At 43.5% G+C, this 18352-nt stretch overlaps 1 protein-coding gene across 2 annotated transcripts in view; it reads right to left on the reverse strand.

Moving 5' to 3' along the window:
• Window positions 1-7234: 7234 nt before the first annotated feature.
• The window catches only part of HLF (HLF transcription factor, PAR bZIP family member), a 59295-nt gene continuing 48177 nt past the window's right edge, over window positions 7235-18352 (reverse strand). The window contains exons 3-4 of one of the 2 annotated variants that reach the window (XM_012555993.2): window positions 15903-16123; window positions 7235-9966 (exon numbers count right to left, since the gene is read on the reverse strand). In XM_012555993.2, coding sequence (XP_012411447.1) covers window positions 9751-9966; window positions 15903-16123 — 437 coding nt within the window. In that variant the 3' untranslated portion in view covers window positions 7235-9750. The remainder of the gene's footprint in view (window positions 9967-15902; window positions 16124-18352) is intronic. The other variant, XM_004377906.2, reaches the window with a different exon arrangement.

The raw sequence follows: 18352 nt of genomic DNA on the forward strand, positions 1-18352 counted from the left end.
GGGGAAAAAGGAATTGTACAAATTCTAACTGCAGTTTTCAAATGGATGTTGGTAGGTATCAAATCACTAGGGTTTTTACAGTTCTTTGGCTATATGAAAAAGAGTGATGTAGTAGTTTATTTTAAAATGCCAATACTTACAACAGAGCAGCTATTACATGCTTTGTAACTATTTAAACTTGTGATGAAAAATTTTAGTTGTCAACTTTATAATGTGCAATATGGGTTCACGGTTTAAAAAAAAGCTTTAAGGAGTATGTAAGCAAGAAATTGGATGATCGATCACGGCTCTAAGAAATGTTAGGTCTCAGTTCCAGGTGAGTATCTGAATAATCTGGGGTGGGGGATGGAGGAGGGTTGAGTGGCTGGGGGGAGAGTCTGGACTTGGGGAGGGGATAAGGGTTAGAAAAGCTGACCTGGGTGTAGAGGCTGGTCCCCCGGGGGCAACTGGACAACTCTGGGCAGTGTTTCAAACGTGGGACAAACTCAGGCAAGATGTTCTGAGGGTGCAACCTAGTAGACTGAGCCAAACCAAGGTGGGAGGTTTGTCCAGGACACAGGTGAAACTCAAAGTCTTATGTATGACAGGTGACCAACCTGGATTCCAGCCAGTAAGCTCTGGGGCCAGAAACCATCCTCTCTAGGAACTGTCCTAGCCTGGGGAGGAGGTTGGCAAAGATGTCAAGATCTCAAACAAGGACACTAGGCTTCAGATGTCAAGGTAGGCTGACCACTGTAACTACCACCCCCAATATCTCAATGGCTTAATGCTAGAGAAGATTTTTTCTCCCTCATGTAAGAGTTCAGTGACTCAGGGAGCTAGTCTTCCTTCTTAGTCCCCACCTTCCCCAGGATCTCTGCGGGACAGCAGGAGAAGAGAGAGGGATCGCTCAGTTTCTTAGTTTCCTAGTGCTGCCCTAACAAAAAATAGCACAGGTGGGCTGCCTTCAAGAATAAATTTATTGTCTCACAGTTTTGGAGGCTAGAAGTCCAAATCAGGGCATGGGCTCTAGGGGAGGGTTCTTCCTCCTCAGTAGCTCTGGGTGTTCTTTGGCATTCCTTGGCTTATAGACGCTTCCTTGCATGGTCTCTTCCCCCTGTGTGTTATCTGTGTCTATTCTGATCTTTTTATAAGGCAACACTCAGAAGGGATTAGGTTTAGAACCTCCTACTCCAGTATGACCTCATTAACATCAGAAAAACCCTATTTCCAAACAGGGTCATATTTACAGATACCAAAAACCAAACCCGTTTCAGTCAAAGTTGATTCCAACTCATAGCAAACCTATAGGACAGAGTAGAACTACCCCATAGGGCTTCCAAAGAGTGGCTGGTGGATTTGAACCACCAACCTTTTGGTTAGCAGCCAAGCTCTTAACCACTGCACCACAAGGACTCCACTTACAGATACAGGGATTAGGAATTCAACATAACTTTTTGGAGGACACAATTCAATCTATAACGCGGGAGATATTGAAGGGCCAGTCATGGAAGTTGCACCTGTGATCAATTCCACTTATATTTCATTGGCCAGAATTCAGTCGTATGGTCACAGTAGATGCAAGGAAGGCTGGAAAATGTGGTCTAGGTGAGCATCCAGAAGGAAAAGGATTGGGTTTTGGTAAGCGCTTTGTCCTGCAGGACTAAGTTGGGAGAAAGAGGAAGTAGCCCAGGTCTCTGCACTATTTCAGCCTGGTGTGCAGGGGGAGAGTTGCACTTGAGGCTCTCAAGCAACTACCTTCCTGTAGAACCAGAGTCTGCATCTACTAGCAGCACAATTCTAAGTTCTTCTAGATGGTGAAGCTGCAGCTTTTGATACATGCCCTAGCCTGGTCATGGATGACCTGGGCCTGTGCTTGGGTGATTAGCAGGAGCAGATATATCACTGGGGAGACTGAGGCAGGTTGGAAGGCAGATGGTGACAGGGAGACCCTTGGGGATCACCTATGACTTCTTCTCCAAATGCGGACACCTTCTGATCATCTTTGGGTTAACAGGGGGCTTTTTCTCATGTTGCATCAGCCTTTCAGTACCATTCCGAAAGCTTGTTACAGTAAATGTCTCCAAAATGCCAACGATATCAGAGGCAATGCAGTTGGCTTAATGTTGGTAATGCTTCATGAATTTTATTTGTATCAAATAAAATTCAGAAACTAACAACTTGGCTCATGAAGTGGTCATACTCTCCCCTGTTTATTTGTCCACAAATAGGGATGTAGCCAAAACAGAGCAGTGGCTCTTGGATCAAGTATTTGCAGAATAAAAATGTGTCCACAAACATATAATACATGGTCTGCTCTATTGTAACCTTCATTAGAGAAATCAAATCAAGCAATATTTATTAATAGTAATTGTTAAAAAAGCAAGTATTTGTTGAATTCCAATTATACCCTGGGCATTGTACTAAGTGCTTTACATGCATTTTCTCATTTGATTCTAACAACAACCCTATAAGGAGAGTATCATCAACCCCATTTTACAAATAAAACTTAGAGCAATCTGGTGAATTTTCTAAGGTCACACAGATGGTAAGTAATAGAGCTGGGATTCAAGTCCAGGTTTGCCTAACTCCGAGCCCACCCTCCTAACCATAAGACTGGTCTTTGCCTTTGCTGAGCACCTAACTTATACAGCTAACTGTGGTGTGGAGTGGTTTAAAATGTAGACTCTGGAGGCAGGCTTTGTGGCTAGGTTTAAATTCAAGTTACTTAATTTCCATGAGCCTCTTTCTTTGTCTGCAAAATGGGGATAACAATCATACCTGTTTCACAGTGTGAGGATCATATGAGATGTGGCAGATAAGAGTTGAGGACTCAGCAACTGTGAGCTCTTCATATTGTTTCCAGGCACCAGGCCAGGTTTCACAGGATGAAAAGAAGTCAGACACAGGGGGCTCTGGACCCAAGTCTCCATTGACTCAAAGCCCAGGGAGGTGGAGGACATGCACCACCTTCTTCAATTGGGCCTTTCTCCTCCAAAAGGCCCTTTTGATTTATTATCAAGAAGCCATCTTCCGACCACAAAGGCAAAATTTCCATGACTCTCACACCGTTCCTGGCTAAAGACGCTCTCAAGAGACTTCTAAGCTAATGATTTTCAAAGAGGGAATTGATTTCATATGCTTTGAAGAGGTTTTTTTTTTTTTTTTTTTTTTATAAATAGGACTTGATGGTTGGGCGGTTTATTATTTTTTAAGTGTAGATGGAAGAGCCCTCCCACGCAGATAGCATGTGATGGGGCCACCGGGACTGAGGCTTGTGTGCAGCTGGGAGTCTACAGAGACACAGAGCCTGGCTTCATAGAAGCGAGTCTGGGTTATCTTGAAGTCCAAAGGCTCTCCAGGCATGGAGAAGCAGCCATCTCTTCTAACAAATTTGCAGATTTGCAGACACCAAATCTAACATCAGTTGCCCAATGAGAACCTTAAGCTAAGGTCACTGTACGTATTCTTCTGAAAGAGGAGAAAGATGTTTGCTGATGAAAACAGAGCTGAACCCTACCTTGTAGCTGCTCAGTCTAAACTGGAAGGTGCCGCCAAGTAAATGCCACCGACCCTGCATAGAAAGCTGGGGTGAAAGTCTGTGATCTGTTAGATGTCAGATTACCAAACCATCACCTCATCACCCTGCTTCCTGTGAGTAGGGGGATAGAATTCTGTCCTATTTGAGGGAACAAATGGTCTGCAATATTGATCTGGAAGAAGTACTCAGGCACTTCTCCACTCCACTCCCCACCCCCAAATCCCGGCACTTATGCCACAGACCATGCATCTGTTATGTCCTCAGTTCTCCCCACAACCCTCAGAGGTGGGGATTTCACCTGCATTTCACAGATAAGGAGATTCAGGCTCAAAAATGTTCACAGGCTGCTCAAGGTCACATACCGGATTTGAATCCAGACTCACGCAGTTCCTCACCACAGAGCCCGTCTCACCATGCCAGACGTGCTGAGGTCATTGGCCGGGGCTGCGGCTCACGCACTGCTCATCTTTTGACCTGCCCCAAACCAGCTGCCATTGAGTTGATTCTGACTCATGGCAACCCAGCGTGTGCAAAGTAGAACTGTACTCCATAGGATTTTCAAGGCTGTGACCTTTTGGTAGCAGATCTCCAGGCCTTTCTTCTGAGACACCTCTGGGTGTGTTTGAATCACCAACCAACCTCTCGGTTAGTAGTCTAGTGCTTAACCATTTGTACTCCCCAGGTGTCTCTAATATACTGTCCTACATCAGCCTTCCTATAAGTTGTTGCTGTTTTTAATTCCATCTTGCATCACAGATTCCTTTAGGGGAAAAAAAGCTATAGGTCTTCTACACAGAAAAATGAATATCTATGTATAGGAACAAAACATTGCACACAATTTCAGGTAATTATGGAAGTTTTGAAGGCTGTACATGGATCTCCCAAGGGCCATGGACTCAAATTAAGGACCACCTCTATAAATCCTTGGCTACACAGGCGAGTTAGCTGGGAGCTTTAAAAAAATTCAGATTTCTGGGCCCTATCCCAGATCTGGAAACCCTGGTGGCGTAGTGGTTAAGTGCTACGGCTGCTAAGCAAAAGGTTGGCAATTTGAATCCACCAGGCACTCCTTGGAAACTCTGAGGCAGTTCTACTCTGTCCTATAGGGTCACTATGAGTCGGAATTGACTCGACGGCAACGAGTTTGGTTTGGTTTTTGGTATCCCAGATCTACTGATTCAGAATCACTGAATCTCTCTTTATAATATGTTCCCAGGTGATTCTTACACATTTGGCCAGAAAAGAGTCTATGTACTGGCTTTTGGGAACTACTGCTCTAAACGATGCCCATTTAATGGATCAGAATTCATCTCTGTCACTTCTACTTCTATAGTGTTAGGTGAATTACTTAACATCTTTTACCCTCAATTTTCTCTTCTGTAAACTGGGGATAATGATTACCCCTACCTCATAGGGTACATGTGGGGTTAGGATAGTCCGTATAAGTGATTAGCACAGTGTCTTGCGTGGCACATCGTAAGTACTCCATAAATGTTAATTTATCATTAAATGTATAGTATCATTTTATGAGGAGCCCTGGTGGTGCAATGAAAGATCAGCAGTTCGAACCAACCAGCTGCTCCACAGGAGAAAAGACCTAGCATTCTGCTCTTATAAAGATGACAGCCTAGGAAACCCTATGGGGCAGTTGTACACTGTCCTGTAGGGTCACTGTGAGTTGGAATTGACTCAATGGCACACAACAATAATCATTTTATCAGTCATGTAATCAACAAGCTCTGTAAATGATATCTTAGTTATTAAAGTGGGAACATAATCCAGTTGCTACCAAACTGTAACAAAAATACATGAAAGGAAAAAAATCCAAAGTTTATTAAACATTAAGAATAACAGACAAAGGTTCAGACTTAACAGCGTAATACCACCAATATCATGGTGTACAATTCAACTGACCTCACGTTAACCTGTATTGTTTAACAGATGCGATCTTTGTGGTGTTGCCAAAAGGATAACGGTCGATTACTATGTTTGGTAAGGTGTTTCAAAATGAAAGATTTTATGTTTTGACTTAAATATTCACTATTCACACACACGTACCTACACACACTTGTCTCCCTGCAAAACATACTGACTTTAGGAGCCAAATCCAATCCATCAAAATCTAGGATGAGACTTTGCTCATGTTTTTTAATGGCATTATTAGTTATAGAGAAAACCTGGAGGAGACCTTGGTCTTCCCAGCAGAGGGCCTAGGAGGCCTCCGCAGGAAGGTGACAAGATTGAGAGCAGAAGGTGTCTACTACCTGGAGGGCTGAACACCTAGCCTGGGGCCATCTGCAGTATGCTGAACCAAACCAAAAGCCTGTAGGACAGACTAAAACTGCCCCATAGGGTTTCCAAGCTGTAAATCTTTCCAGAAGCAGACTGCCACATCTTTCTCCTGTGGACTGACAAGCTGCTGGGCTCTCTTTTGGTTAGCAGCCAAGCACTTACCCACTTCGCCACCAAGGCTCCTTGCAGTGTGCTGACCCTGTGTTAAACCCGTCTCCGTTCTCTACACACAGGCAAGCAGGCCAAGCCCGCCTGGCTTCGGATCGTTCTAATTAACTCAGGTAAAGTTTGGCCTTTCCTAAAAGGAACACTTGGGGAAAATTAAATGAACTCTCGTAAAAACCAAGATATAACTTTGTATCTTACATAATGTGTTGTTTTACTCTAAGGGAAGGGGGGCTCCTCTTCAAACTCTTCTTGACTATTCTGAAAACACAACCTAGACCTTTTTACATTTACATTTAGATGCTTGTGAGTCGGCTTCACAAAACCAGTGAGTCAGAAACAACCTTCTTGGTTATCTAGTACAACTTCCCAACAGAAACCGGGTTATCTAGTACAACTTCCCAACCGAAACCGTTAGCATGCAAGTCTCCTCCTTGTTCTGCCTCCAGGCATGCCTTCTTGGAGGCCTATCACAGTCTTGACTAACTGTTGACTAATGTGAAAGTCAAAAGTGGCCACTTCCTCAACAAGAGGAAGCGATAATTTATAGCCTTCCCATCCCCTACCTACCCTCTCAGGGCAGCACAAGCAGAACCATAAGCTGACCAACCTTTATCTTTCTTTGCAAGTTTAGTCAAAAGAAACAGCGATGTAACCTTGCCAGAAAGTCCTACGCCTCTCATTGCAAAGTGTATCTAAATGATGTTGGCATGGTACGATTTGTGTTCATTTTTTAATGGTCAAGTAATTAACCTATGAAAGATGCTTATGATGAAGAGGGGAAAAATGACAACAGGACTCATAATAGCTGCAGTCTGAGGCATTCATTTGACCTTAGCTGATCCATGTCACTCCAAGGCAAGCCCTTGCTTCCCACTCTGTTTAGCAGAACCGGCTTATTTACTAGTTAGCTGCCCTGGGCAGACAGGCGGTGAGTCCAGGAGTGCGTGTTCACATGTATGTGTGTTTGTGTGGTGTAAATGACCTACATATAAGGCACCTGTACAGACTCCAAAGTGTTTAAGACGAAGTAGGTTTCTGAAACCTTTCCTGGCACACAAAAGAATAACTTTTATATTATCTTTTTATTTCTTCTGCAGAAAACATTTGTAATGATCCCTGGATACAAACAACCTAATGCCAAGAAAGACCAGTGCTCAGATATAGGCTTCTTTTTTTTTTTTTTTCCAGTTACCATTTTATACTTTGATGAATTTGGATGGTCCAAGGTCGAAGGAATCCTTCAACACTTCTCCACTTAAAGGCTCAACACACTTAAAACATTTCTCTACTTAATGTGTCTCCATTTACACACACAGATTGATTTCTCTGGACTAGTCTTAATGACTATTGCCATTTCACAATTCTGCTGCAATTAGCCTCTTCACCTATAAAAAGTCCAACGCTATTTCCACTGAATAGCTCTTACTCAGTTTTGCTTAAGCTTTTCAAATGTTTATATTATATTTCATTTCCAAAACTCTCCCATCTTCCACCATAATCTGTAACTTGGGACAAAATGGATACCTAGCAGGAACATCCTACTAGTCTGGTTTCCCAAGACTATGACACTATGAGAACCACTGCTGATGGACTCACAAGGAGACCACCAGATGAGACAAGAATTAGATACTCTGGAGGCAGGAAACTGGAAAATCCCATTGACGAAAGGGTATTTTAATTAATCTAGCACAAAATGTTCCTTTGCAGTCACATCAGAATCTTGACTTTATACAACTTAGTGAAATAAAAGAGCAATCATCCTGAAAGTCATAATATCTATCAAGTTATAAACCATACACATAGCACCGATGCCAACCTGATACTGCATAAGATACACGCTCCTGCAGAGAACAGAAGTGTTCGGGGCACTTGCAACAGTGCTTCATTCCAGAAACTCATGATTTTGAAGTGAACATTTTTGTGGCAGATGCTTTTCCTAAAAAAACACTGTATCATCCAATAAATATTTGACTAAAATCCATTTTGTGCTTTTGGGTGGCATTAACCGACTTCTTTCTGAGACCAAATAGGAAATAAGAATGCTCCTTATGTGTTTAGGAGCAGGATTCATCACGGCAAACCTTGGTACTGTCATAAAATTTTAATTTAAAGCAGAAAACATGCTGATGTGTCAGCAATAGGCTTAAAATATTAAAGACTTCAAAAACCCCAAAGCACTTCTTCTCTGTACAACATTGGTGAATATATATCTTTGCTATATAATTTTAAAACACGGAATAGTTTTCCTTTTCTCTTTGCTATATATAATATATGTCTTTCAAAATACATTTGTCAGTATTTATATCTGAAAAATACTGTACAAAAAAGAACTTCCTATAATTACTCTGTAAAAACATTAAACAATTTAACAATCTTTCCTTTTGGTCTATAGTAAACATTTACATTGATTGGATTAACCACAGTTTGTGACAACACCATCCCCTTCTGAGATACACCAGTGTCTTTTACATTCATTTTTCAGAAGTCCACTTTATAAAAGCACATACGTTCCAAAGCAAACACAGAATAAGCAACATAAGCTCCAGAATCATTAATTTAAGAGGCATTCAAAAATGACACCACTAGGAAAAAGGGTCTTATAAAACATCAACTTATTAACTTAACTGATTTTTAAAAACAGCAGGTATAATTCACAAAAATATATATATTACAAAAAGGGGGAAAACCAAATCTTGAGTAACTGAACTGTTCTGAATATCAAGAGGGATATGGAAAAAGTCAAGTGGAAATGGGGTGGCGAGGGGAGGAGAAGTACGGGAGAGGACAGAAAACCAAACCAAACACGTCAATTGTTAAAAGCTGTTCCAAAACACATTTTTTTGGCTCATGTAAATTAACCCCTCGTTCTCAGACCTTGCATTCTCCTCTGCTTCTCGGTCCTGAGGATGTTCTGGGCATGCTCAAATGCATTACTTTTAAGGTTTGCTTTTTAAAAGACAGTGAGATTCTTAGGTAGGGAAGATATCCTACGTCCACTAGTAATACTCAGGCAGCATGCTCTAGCGTACAATAGGATTATTGCTTTAGGTACAGACTGCAAAAACACACTCTGTGTTCTATAACAGTACTCTTACTTATCTGGAGTTGGCAGAATTAAAAGGAAACTTAGTAGATAGCAGTAAGTAAATGTGGGACCTAATAAATCTAACCAGCACTTTAAATTTGAAGACAATTATCACCAAAACTGAAAATATGAGGAAAGCAACCTATAAATTAATAGAGCTGCACTGTAGTGCTAAGTTATTTTGTGCACCTTATTCGCATGGTAACTTACAGATTAAACATAAACAAGAGTGTGTCCTCTTGCAAACTGAGATCTACTATTTTACCAGGGCCCTTCTTGGAGAACTCCAAGGTGAGGCTCCTGGAAGAGCACATAAGATGGAGCATGAAGCTAACTTTGAAAGGGAAGGAGTGGAGAAGAAGGGAGGGGAGGAAAACCCACGAGAGGTCTTCACAGTCCAGTAAAAACATGGCACCTTTCTTTTTTGGAACTAAAAGATGAGAGAGCTTCTTAAAATGGCAAGTGCAAAGGAACACACGCGCACGCACACTCACTGTTGACCACACACACAAGCACATGTGCGCGTGCACACACACACACAAACAGATGCACACCAAAATGTGAGTCAGTTGTGTTTATGCCTCTGGTAAAGTGCTGATGACAGAAAGGTTGGTTTGGGTGTGGTGCTATCAGACAGGATACAAACTGTCCATGTATTCAAAAGCCAGCCCACAAAAATGCCATCCTACAGGGGCCCGTGCCTCGCTTCGTACTTCGCAAGTATGTTCTTGCATTTGCCCAGCTCCTTCCGCAAGTCAGCCACCTCCTGGCGGAGAGCTGAGTTCTCCTTCTCCAAGAACGAGGCGCGGATGGCGATCTGATTCTCCTTCAGCCGCCGGGCATCGCGGGAGCGCTTGGCCGCCATGTTATTCTTTCTGCGCCTTGCCCAGTACTTGTCATCCTGCTCATTAGTTAAAGAAGGAAAAAGAAAGAAGATATTAGATTTCAGAAAAGCTGAGTGTCAGCCAGGGTGCTGGCAGGCTTCAGGGTTGTGCTGGGGCACCAGCCCAGGTTTCTTTACTTGTGTCTCCTTCCTTTACCGTTTCTGGATGCCTGAGAGAATGGTCCATGAGTCATGGCTTCCTTCCTGGAGCAAGGACCAACCTGTCACAACAGGCTCAGACTCTCTCTGCTTATGCCCCATACGACAGCAGCGGTATGTGCCCAGCGAGGCAGAGATCAGAGACTGACTGAAAGCAAGGGGCTCACCTCACACCCTATATTACTTACCAAATTTCTTCACTCTCCTTGCTTAAAATTTTAAGAACCCTTTTCTTCCAAATGCACTCACATGCTTTTTGGTATGTGTATAAACTGGTATAATATTTTGGGGAGGCAATTTGGAAATGTCTCTGTTGTTAGGTGCCCTCAAATTGATTTTGGACTCCTAGTAACTCCATGTGACAGAGTAGAACTACCCGATAGGGTTTCCTACGCTATAATCTTCAAGGGAGCAGATGGCCAGGTCTTCCTCCCACAGAGCCACTAGGCGGGTTCCAACTTCCATCCAGCCTTTCAGTTAACAGCCGACCGCTTAACCAGTTGCACCGCCAGGGTTCCTTAATTTGGAAATATAAAAAATTTAAATGCATGTACCCATTGATCTAGCAATTCCACTTCTAGATTTCATCCTATAGAAATATTCATGCACGTGTGCACAGACACAGGCGCAAAATTTTTACTGCACCATTGCTTGTAATAGAGAAAATGGAAAAAACCTAATTATGCATCAGTAGGAGATATAATAAGTATATTATGATACAGTCATACAAAGGAATACGCTGCAGCTGTTAAAAATAATGACCCAGCTGAACTGGAAAATGTTCATGATACACCACCCTGTGAGTGGAAACAAGGGCCATTTGCAGAGAACTACGCAAGACCTATGGGGTTGCTATGAGTCGGAATCGACTCGATGGCAACAGGGTTGGTTTTTTTGTTTTTTATGCAAGACCTCTTCCCATTTTCATTTAAAAAAACAGTAATATTATAAATTCATAGAAAAAGACCCAAAAGGAGTTATACCAAGCTATTAAAAGTGGTGCTTCTAGAAGGAAGTAGGCCAAGGAGAGGTAGGCTCTTTCTCGCCTTTTACGTTATAGCCTTCTGAACTATTAGATTATATAACGGGCATGTACAATTTGGTAATTAAAAAGCAGAACATTTTTTTTAAAACCCTTCAACCTGCCACTAATCAATGCACTCACTGGTGGATAGCATTTAAATAATTCACTCTAATTTCCTGGAACTCTTCTCTAGGCTTTAATTAACCTGGGTAATATTTAACTGTGGTCAACGTGAACCCAATCTCTCCTTTCTCCCACTGCTGCTCCCCACCCCTCCCCCACCCCGGCCTGCCGCCTTGCCTGAAGAAAGGAGGAGCTTCCTAGGAAAACTGAGATGTGAATCTTCTTTTAGAGCTTCCCAGTGCATTTATTGTGCTGCTGCCTGAGTTGCCACTCCCTTCTTTCAATAACCTGCAAAAGCAAATCCCTCAATCCCAGCAAGGCTAATACCTGCAGGTACATGCCACCCAGAATAAGTGGGTGAGGCCGTTCTTACACTCCCCTAGGACTCCAAGGGGCAGTTGGCATTAGAGGAGGTCATGTGGGTTGGGGCCAAGGCTGCAAGGAAGGTCCAAGGTCTGGGGTCTGCCCCAATACTTGCCCACTACCCTCAGGAGAAAACTGCCCTGCACAGAGACAAGAAAGTGTGAAACAAAATGCGTGTACAGGTAGCTCTGTATGCCATTCACAAGCTAGTACTGTTATATACATATATCGTATGTATACGGGGAGCCCTGGTAGCAGAGTGGTTAAGAGATTGGCTGCTAATCAAAAAGTCGGCAGTTCAAATCCACCAGCTGCTCCTTAGAAACCCTATGGGGCAGTTCTACTCTGCCCTATAGGGTGGCTATGAGTTGGAATCAACTTGACAGCAACAGGTTTTTCTTTTTATGTATATAGCACCCCAGCTTTTCGTACATTTCATAACAAGATAGAAGTATTTTCATAATATCTAGTATTATGGATTGAACTGTGTTCCCCCAAAATTCATATCAACTTGGCTAGGCCATGAGTCCCTGTATTGTTTGGCTGTCCACCATCTCATGAGCTGATGTGATTATCCCATGTGTTGTAAATCCCAATCTCTATGATGTTAACGAGGCAGGATTAGAGGGAGTTATGTTAATGAGGCAGACTCAGTCTACAGGATTAGGTTGTATCTTGAGTCAATCTCTTTTGAGATACAAAAGAGAGAAGCAAGCAGAGAGGTGGGACTTCGTGCCACCAAGAAAGAAGAGTTAGGAGTCAAGCGCGTCCTTTGGACCTGGCGTCCCTGTGCTGAGAAACTCCTAGACCCAGGGGAAGACTGATGACAAGGACCTTCCCCCAGAGGTGACAGGGAGAGAAAGCCTTTCCCTGAAGCTGACACCCTGAATTTGGACTTCTAGCCTCCTAGACTGTGAGAGAATAAATTTCTGTTTGTGAAAGGCATCCACTTGTGGTATTTCTGTTACAGCAGCATTAGATAACTAAGAGCTGGTACCAACCATTCTTAGGGAGGAGGCTGTGCTTTGGAGAACACTTGGATAAGTAGGCTTGGGGCAGGTGTACAATGGCTGTTGGGGGAGATGTTCGGTGTCTGCGTAATACAAAGGGAGAAATTTGTTGTTTGTGCTTCTGCAAGGGAGCAGGAGAGTTGGAGGAAGGGGAGAGAAGACAGCTGGAGGAAGAGAGGTTGGGAAGAGCCATCAATGACTTCATAGTGGTGAGGGGGCCTAAAGGCATTTTAACAACAGTGAAGCCTCCAGTTCTGATGGAAATTGTTTGTGTCACTTTGATATAAACTCTAATTCTACCCCCTTCTTATTGTCAGTAAATCTACCACACACCCGAGTGCTTCTGGGAGTTCCCAGAGCACTAGAAAGAGGGGCTGACTTATGATAAAGCAGAGCCTGCACACAGGGTAATAGAGGCCTGGGAGGCGAGGGTGGCCATGAGAACACCCCCTGGGAAATGACAGGAAGTTTGTGTGGGGGAGAGGGGGTGGACCACCATAGGCCATGGACTTAGTGGTTTAGGACAGTCCTGACCAGGTCTGAAGGGCCAGGCAGTCACCAGCTGACCTCAGGACAAGAGCCACTTTCTCTGTCTCTTAGAGCTCTTTGCTCACAAAGTGCTTTCACTCACCTCACCTGTCCACACAAGCAGGTGAACTGGCAAAGGTGCGGAATAGGGAACTTCTCAGGTGAGAGCCAGCTGGGAGTAGGGGTAGAGGGTGGAGCAGGCAGGAGTGAGGGCAGAAGGAACGTTCTGGACTAGAAAAACCAGCCTGCCTCCCTTTGCCAGCACAGAATGGTTGGAGGGGAGGAGAGAAGCACTTTGTGCCCTGTACCCTTCTCTATCTCCCCGGCACCATCTGCTGCCCAGTTACCCCTGCCCAGCAATGACCCACTCAGCCCTGCTCCATCATCTTCCCAACGAGCTCATGTTTGATGCAGCCTCCCCAGCAAGAACCCCCCTGAGAGGTCGACACTCTTTTTTCTTTGCCAGAATGGAAGCTCCATGAGGGCAAGGACTGGCTCACCCTGTATCCCCAGCCCTTAATGCAGAGCTTGGCACAGCACTTGAACAATATTTGCCAAATTAATAAATGGGCATTTAAAACTGTTAAGAAATCAAGGTGATTAAACAGATTTTCCATTAGGAATCTCTGTATCTCACCCCTTGATTCTCCTACGAAATGCATGCCAACCCAAATGAATTGCTCAGGCAGCTGTGGGGAAGACCAGTTTTGGCCAGGGCCATTCTACTCAACCAGTTTGCTCCTCCCATGCTGCGGACCACAAACACCTCTCCCACCCAGCTCAGTCCTCTCTGCTAGAAGGAGAAATATGGCATGGCTCTGCTTGCTGCTTTCCACTAGCTTATTGTCTGAGGCCTGAGGCTTCATCCATAACTGGAAAAAAAACGAAAAACAAAACCCAAGGACACATGACAGGAGAATGTTCCTGCCTGCTCCCCACCCACTATGTGAAAAGGTCAAACCTGGCCCTGGCAGCAGTAATATGGATGGTTTTCACATGGCCTCTGTGTTGCCAAGGTTACCTGGATTACCAAGTAATCCTGCCTTTGCTTTGAACATGTAAATGTAGAGACTCTGAAGGTCTGGCTGGAAGTTATATCTATCAGTCAGCAGCATCCTTTCAAACCACTAACCTCCATTCAAGGGGAAATCCATGCTGGATGGACGCCCTGGTTTAGTTTAAGAGAAGGCTCTAAAATACACACAGAATTGAACTGCTAAAAACACAAGGCCAGGAAAAGCATTCAATTGAAAGAAGATATTTAATTGCTCAGGACCCAATCCTGCGGTGCCTCTCTTATTCCATCTTAGTCTATCAACTCCCTCAGAAAAGACACAACGGAGATGTCCAAACTTCCATTTGAGGGCCATACAGGCTGAACCTCTGGTTTTATGGTGTTTTGACCATGCACTTTTATGATTCACAGGATGGCAGCTATTGACTTATCACCTAAGGACTCCTGATGTAGCCTTTCAGGAAGCTAGAAGACCTGGGGGCCAGGCTAGACCTGACTCTCTAGCAATGTTTACCTAACTTCACCTTTCCGCTTCTCCATTTCCTCAAGTACAAGATGATAAATTTGGACTAATGGATCTCCAAGGTCTCTCTCAGCCCTGGCAGTCTATGCTTGTGTATCACGGAGGGTCCCCTCAGGTATGTGGGCAATGGCAATGATTTAAATCTGCCAGGCACTTAAGCTACTGTGCCTTTGGTTTTTCTCCCCGTGCTCTTTCTAGATAATAAAAGCAGGAGTAACTAGTCTAAATCAGTGCCAGCACAATGTCTCAAGCTCCCATTTTCTCAGTACAGGACTGTCTCTATCTGTGAATCATATTTAGGTTCATAGAATAGCGTCAGAAGTTAGAAAACGGCTAATGATGCCTAGTTCCAATGCCTTGAATATAGATATAGTCATATCTCTGTTGTCCGTATTATTGGAAAGACGCATAAAACACAAAAAATCTCTAAGCAAAGACTAAGCAAAAGCTGTTCTATTTTGGAACTATTAGACTTGGTATAATTTTGGAAAGCAGAATTCTCTTCTCCTAAGGTATCATTAAATGTGTCAGATTAATTTTAAGTTGTATTTGACTTCCTAAGGTAAATCTATTTCCCTTTATAAATAACGTGTCCTGTCAACATAGTAGAGAAAACCAACCAGGAATTAACCTTTTGTTGAGATAATTTATAAAATGAATATTATATGTAGTGTCAGAGAACCCACTAGCTTCCTTTAAAAATCCCACCCTGGTCATCCACGGTTGGCAATGTGGAGACAGGTTGTGTCTCTGGCTGTTAATTCTCTGAGGTGTATAGGAAATGGCAGCAGTTAGTTATCCAGAAATTTCCAAACGGAAGGTAACCGTGGGAGGACTATGAGGTCTAGATGCTGTTCCCCAATATTTGTCCTTCTGTTTCTAACCTTGAAAGATTTTGGTTTGGTTTTATTGGTTTTCATGGGTTTCCTGGTTGATAGTAGCAGGTTTCCTTCCTTCACGGGCTTCAAATCTCTCCAACATTTTACTGATTCTCCTTATTCCTGTGCATTATCAAAACTTGAAAGGCAGTATTTCAGAAGACACCCAGAAAGGAGGTAACTTGCCTAGAATCACGTGGCAAGAAATATGATCAGAAGTCATGAATCCTTCATTCACTAAATTATATGATCTTCCTGGGGTCACCTTTTTAACTTGCCTCTTGAGCCCACTTTCTGCTAACCCATAGCCTGATTACCAGTTCCAATTTACCTTCAGATCATCGGGGATGAAGACTTTGCGAGCTTTCTTAATCATGGGCTGTGGTTTCAGTTCTTCCTCAGAGAACTTGCGTTTGCGAGGATCAAACATTTCCTGGCCAGGGATGCTGGAGAGGGCAAGGTCTGCTGGGTCTGGCTCATAACCCACCGGGACCTGGATGGTGTCAGGATCAATGGGACTCGGTGTATTGCGGTTTGCTGGCAACAGCTGACCTAGAACAACACAGGAGTTTTAATTCATGGACACTCTACGGAGACCCAGTAGGCAGCTACTTAATGATACTGCAAGGTGAGTGGCAAGAGTCTTCTACTAACTGATCCTAACATTATCTTATGCATCCTCACTATATTCCTGAGAACTTAGCATGCTGAGTATTACTTTATTCATATCACATCTGGCAAAACAAAGACCCACACACACATGTTCACAGATGGGGGAGGGAGAAACTAAATTAAAAAATGAATGCATCCATGCCTTCTCAAACATATTCATGGATCAGTGACTATGTGCCAGGCATTCTCTACAAGGCACAATGGACAGAAATATGTGATTTTGACCTTTTAAAGTGTTTTTTAGGCTAGTCAGAGAGATAGACCATTGCTGACCAATAACCAGCCAGTTAGGATACAGTGTAGGTGCTGGAAGGGAAGTAAGCATCATGTGCTTTTAGAGTGTGAACAGTACCTGACCCAAGGGAGGTTAGGGAACACTTCCCAGAGGTGACACTTGGTATAGTTCAGTGTTGAGACAAACAGTAACCATCAAAAAAGGTATTCCAGACACAGAGACAAGAGAGAAGGTTGCATTTTTGAAGACCTGCAAGTAGTCCTGAGTAGCTGTAACACTGAGTCAGAGAACAAGATGGGGAGAGAGGCAAGTACAAGAGATGTGTTATGGATTCAATTGTGTCCCTCCAAAATGTGTGTCAAGTTGGCTAGACCACGATTCCCAGTACTGTGTGGTTGTCCTCCATTTTGTAATCTGATGTGATTATCCTATGTGTTGTACATCTTACCCTCTATGATGTTAATGAGGCAGGATTCAATCACAGGATGAGGCTGTGTCTTGAGCCAATCTCTTTTGAGATATAAAAGAAAGAAGCAAGCAGAGACAGAGAGGGACCTCCTACCACCAAGAAAGAAGAGTTAGGAGCGGAGCGCATCCTCTGGACCTGGGGTCCCTGTGCTGAGAAACTCCTAGACCCAGGGGAAGACTGATGACAAGGACCTTCCCCAGAGCCAACAAAGAGAGAAAGAGCTCCCCTGGAACTGGAGCCCTGAATTTGGACTTCTAGCCTCCTAGACTGTGAGAGAATAAATTTGTTTGTTAAAGCCATCCACCTGTGGTATTTCTGTTATAGCAGCACTAGATAACTAAGACAAGATGTGACCAGGAAGGTGAGCAGTGAGGCTGTTAGAAAAGGCCTGAAGGTCACTGAAGGATTCTGTGCAGTGAACTGACCCACAGCCCTTAAGTTTGGAAAGAAGACTCAGGCAGCATGATGAATGGACCGAAGCGGGCAAGACTGGAGCCAGGAGATCAAGATGCCAGGCTGTTGTGACAACCCAAACACTCATGGAGAGTGGCAGTGGAGATGGTGAGAAGGGGATAGGCTCAAGAAATATTTTAAAAATTAGAAAAGACACAATGGCGACACCCAAACTTCCACTTGAGGGCTCTATAGGCTGAACCACTGGAATGCACAAATGTTCACAGAACAATGGTTTTATTGCATTTCTGATTATTACTGGTGAAAATAAACTTAATAACAGACCAAAATGTTTACACTGGGAGCTTTGACTCTTAACTTTTAATTTCATCTGAATTTTACAATTGCTCCTGTCACACCCAAAGAATAAACAAGATGATACAGCCCGGCTGTGTTTGATCCACCTCCTCTGCTTCCTCACTGCCAGTGGTAGGACAATGTGTGAAGTATCATTTAGGTTTCATTAAAACCTGCCCCAGGTTGAAGCGTGAAGGCCACTGGCATGGATTCTAGCTAAACTGTAAAACCAAGCTCGTGTTTTCTGGAAAAGCCCAGTAGGGAGCTTGCAAAATGAATGCTCTGGGTGACCTTTTAGGTCGTAACTCTGCTTTGAGCTCTCTTTGTATTCTGGTTGCCAAAGAGGAGGAGATGGGCCCCTGAGGTGCTGGCAGAGGATGGAGATTTCTCATTAGCTAAGCTGCAGCTTAGCTCCAGCTTCTAGAGACTGCTGAGCTCTGTACTGGATAGTGTCAAGCTAGATTTGATCTTGTGCCTCTTGACATTGCCTCAGAAAATGAGCCATATCTGAGCGAAACAGGGATTTTATTTTCCCTTTAGAAACTTCTCTTTGAACTTAATAACAAAGCTACCCAACACCCTCATTCCTAGAACAGCCATTCCGAGACACACACACACACACACACACACACACACACACACACACACACACACA

Source organism: Trichechus manatus, unplaced genomic scaffold (assembly GCF_000243295.1).
Source record: "Trichechus manatus latirostris isolate Lorelei unplaced genomic scaffold, TriManLat1.0 scaffold00054, whole genome shotgun sequence".
NCBI classification, from domain to species: Eukaryota; Metazoa; Chordata; class Mammalia; order Sirenia; family Trichechidae; genus Trichechus; species Trichechus manatus.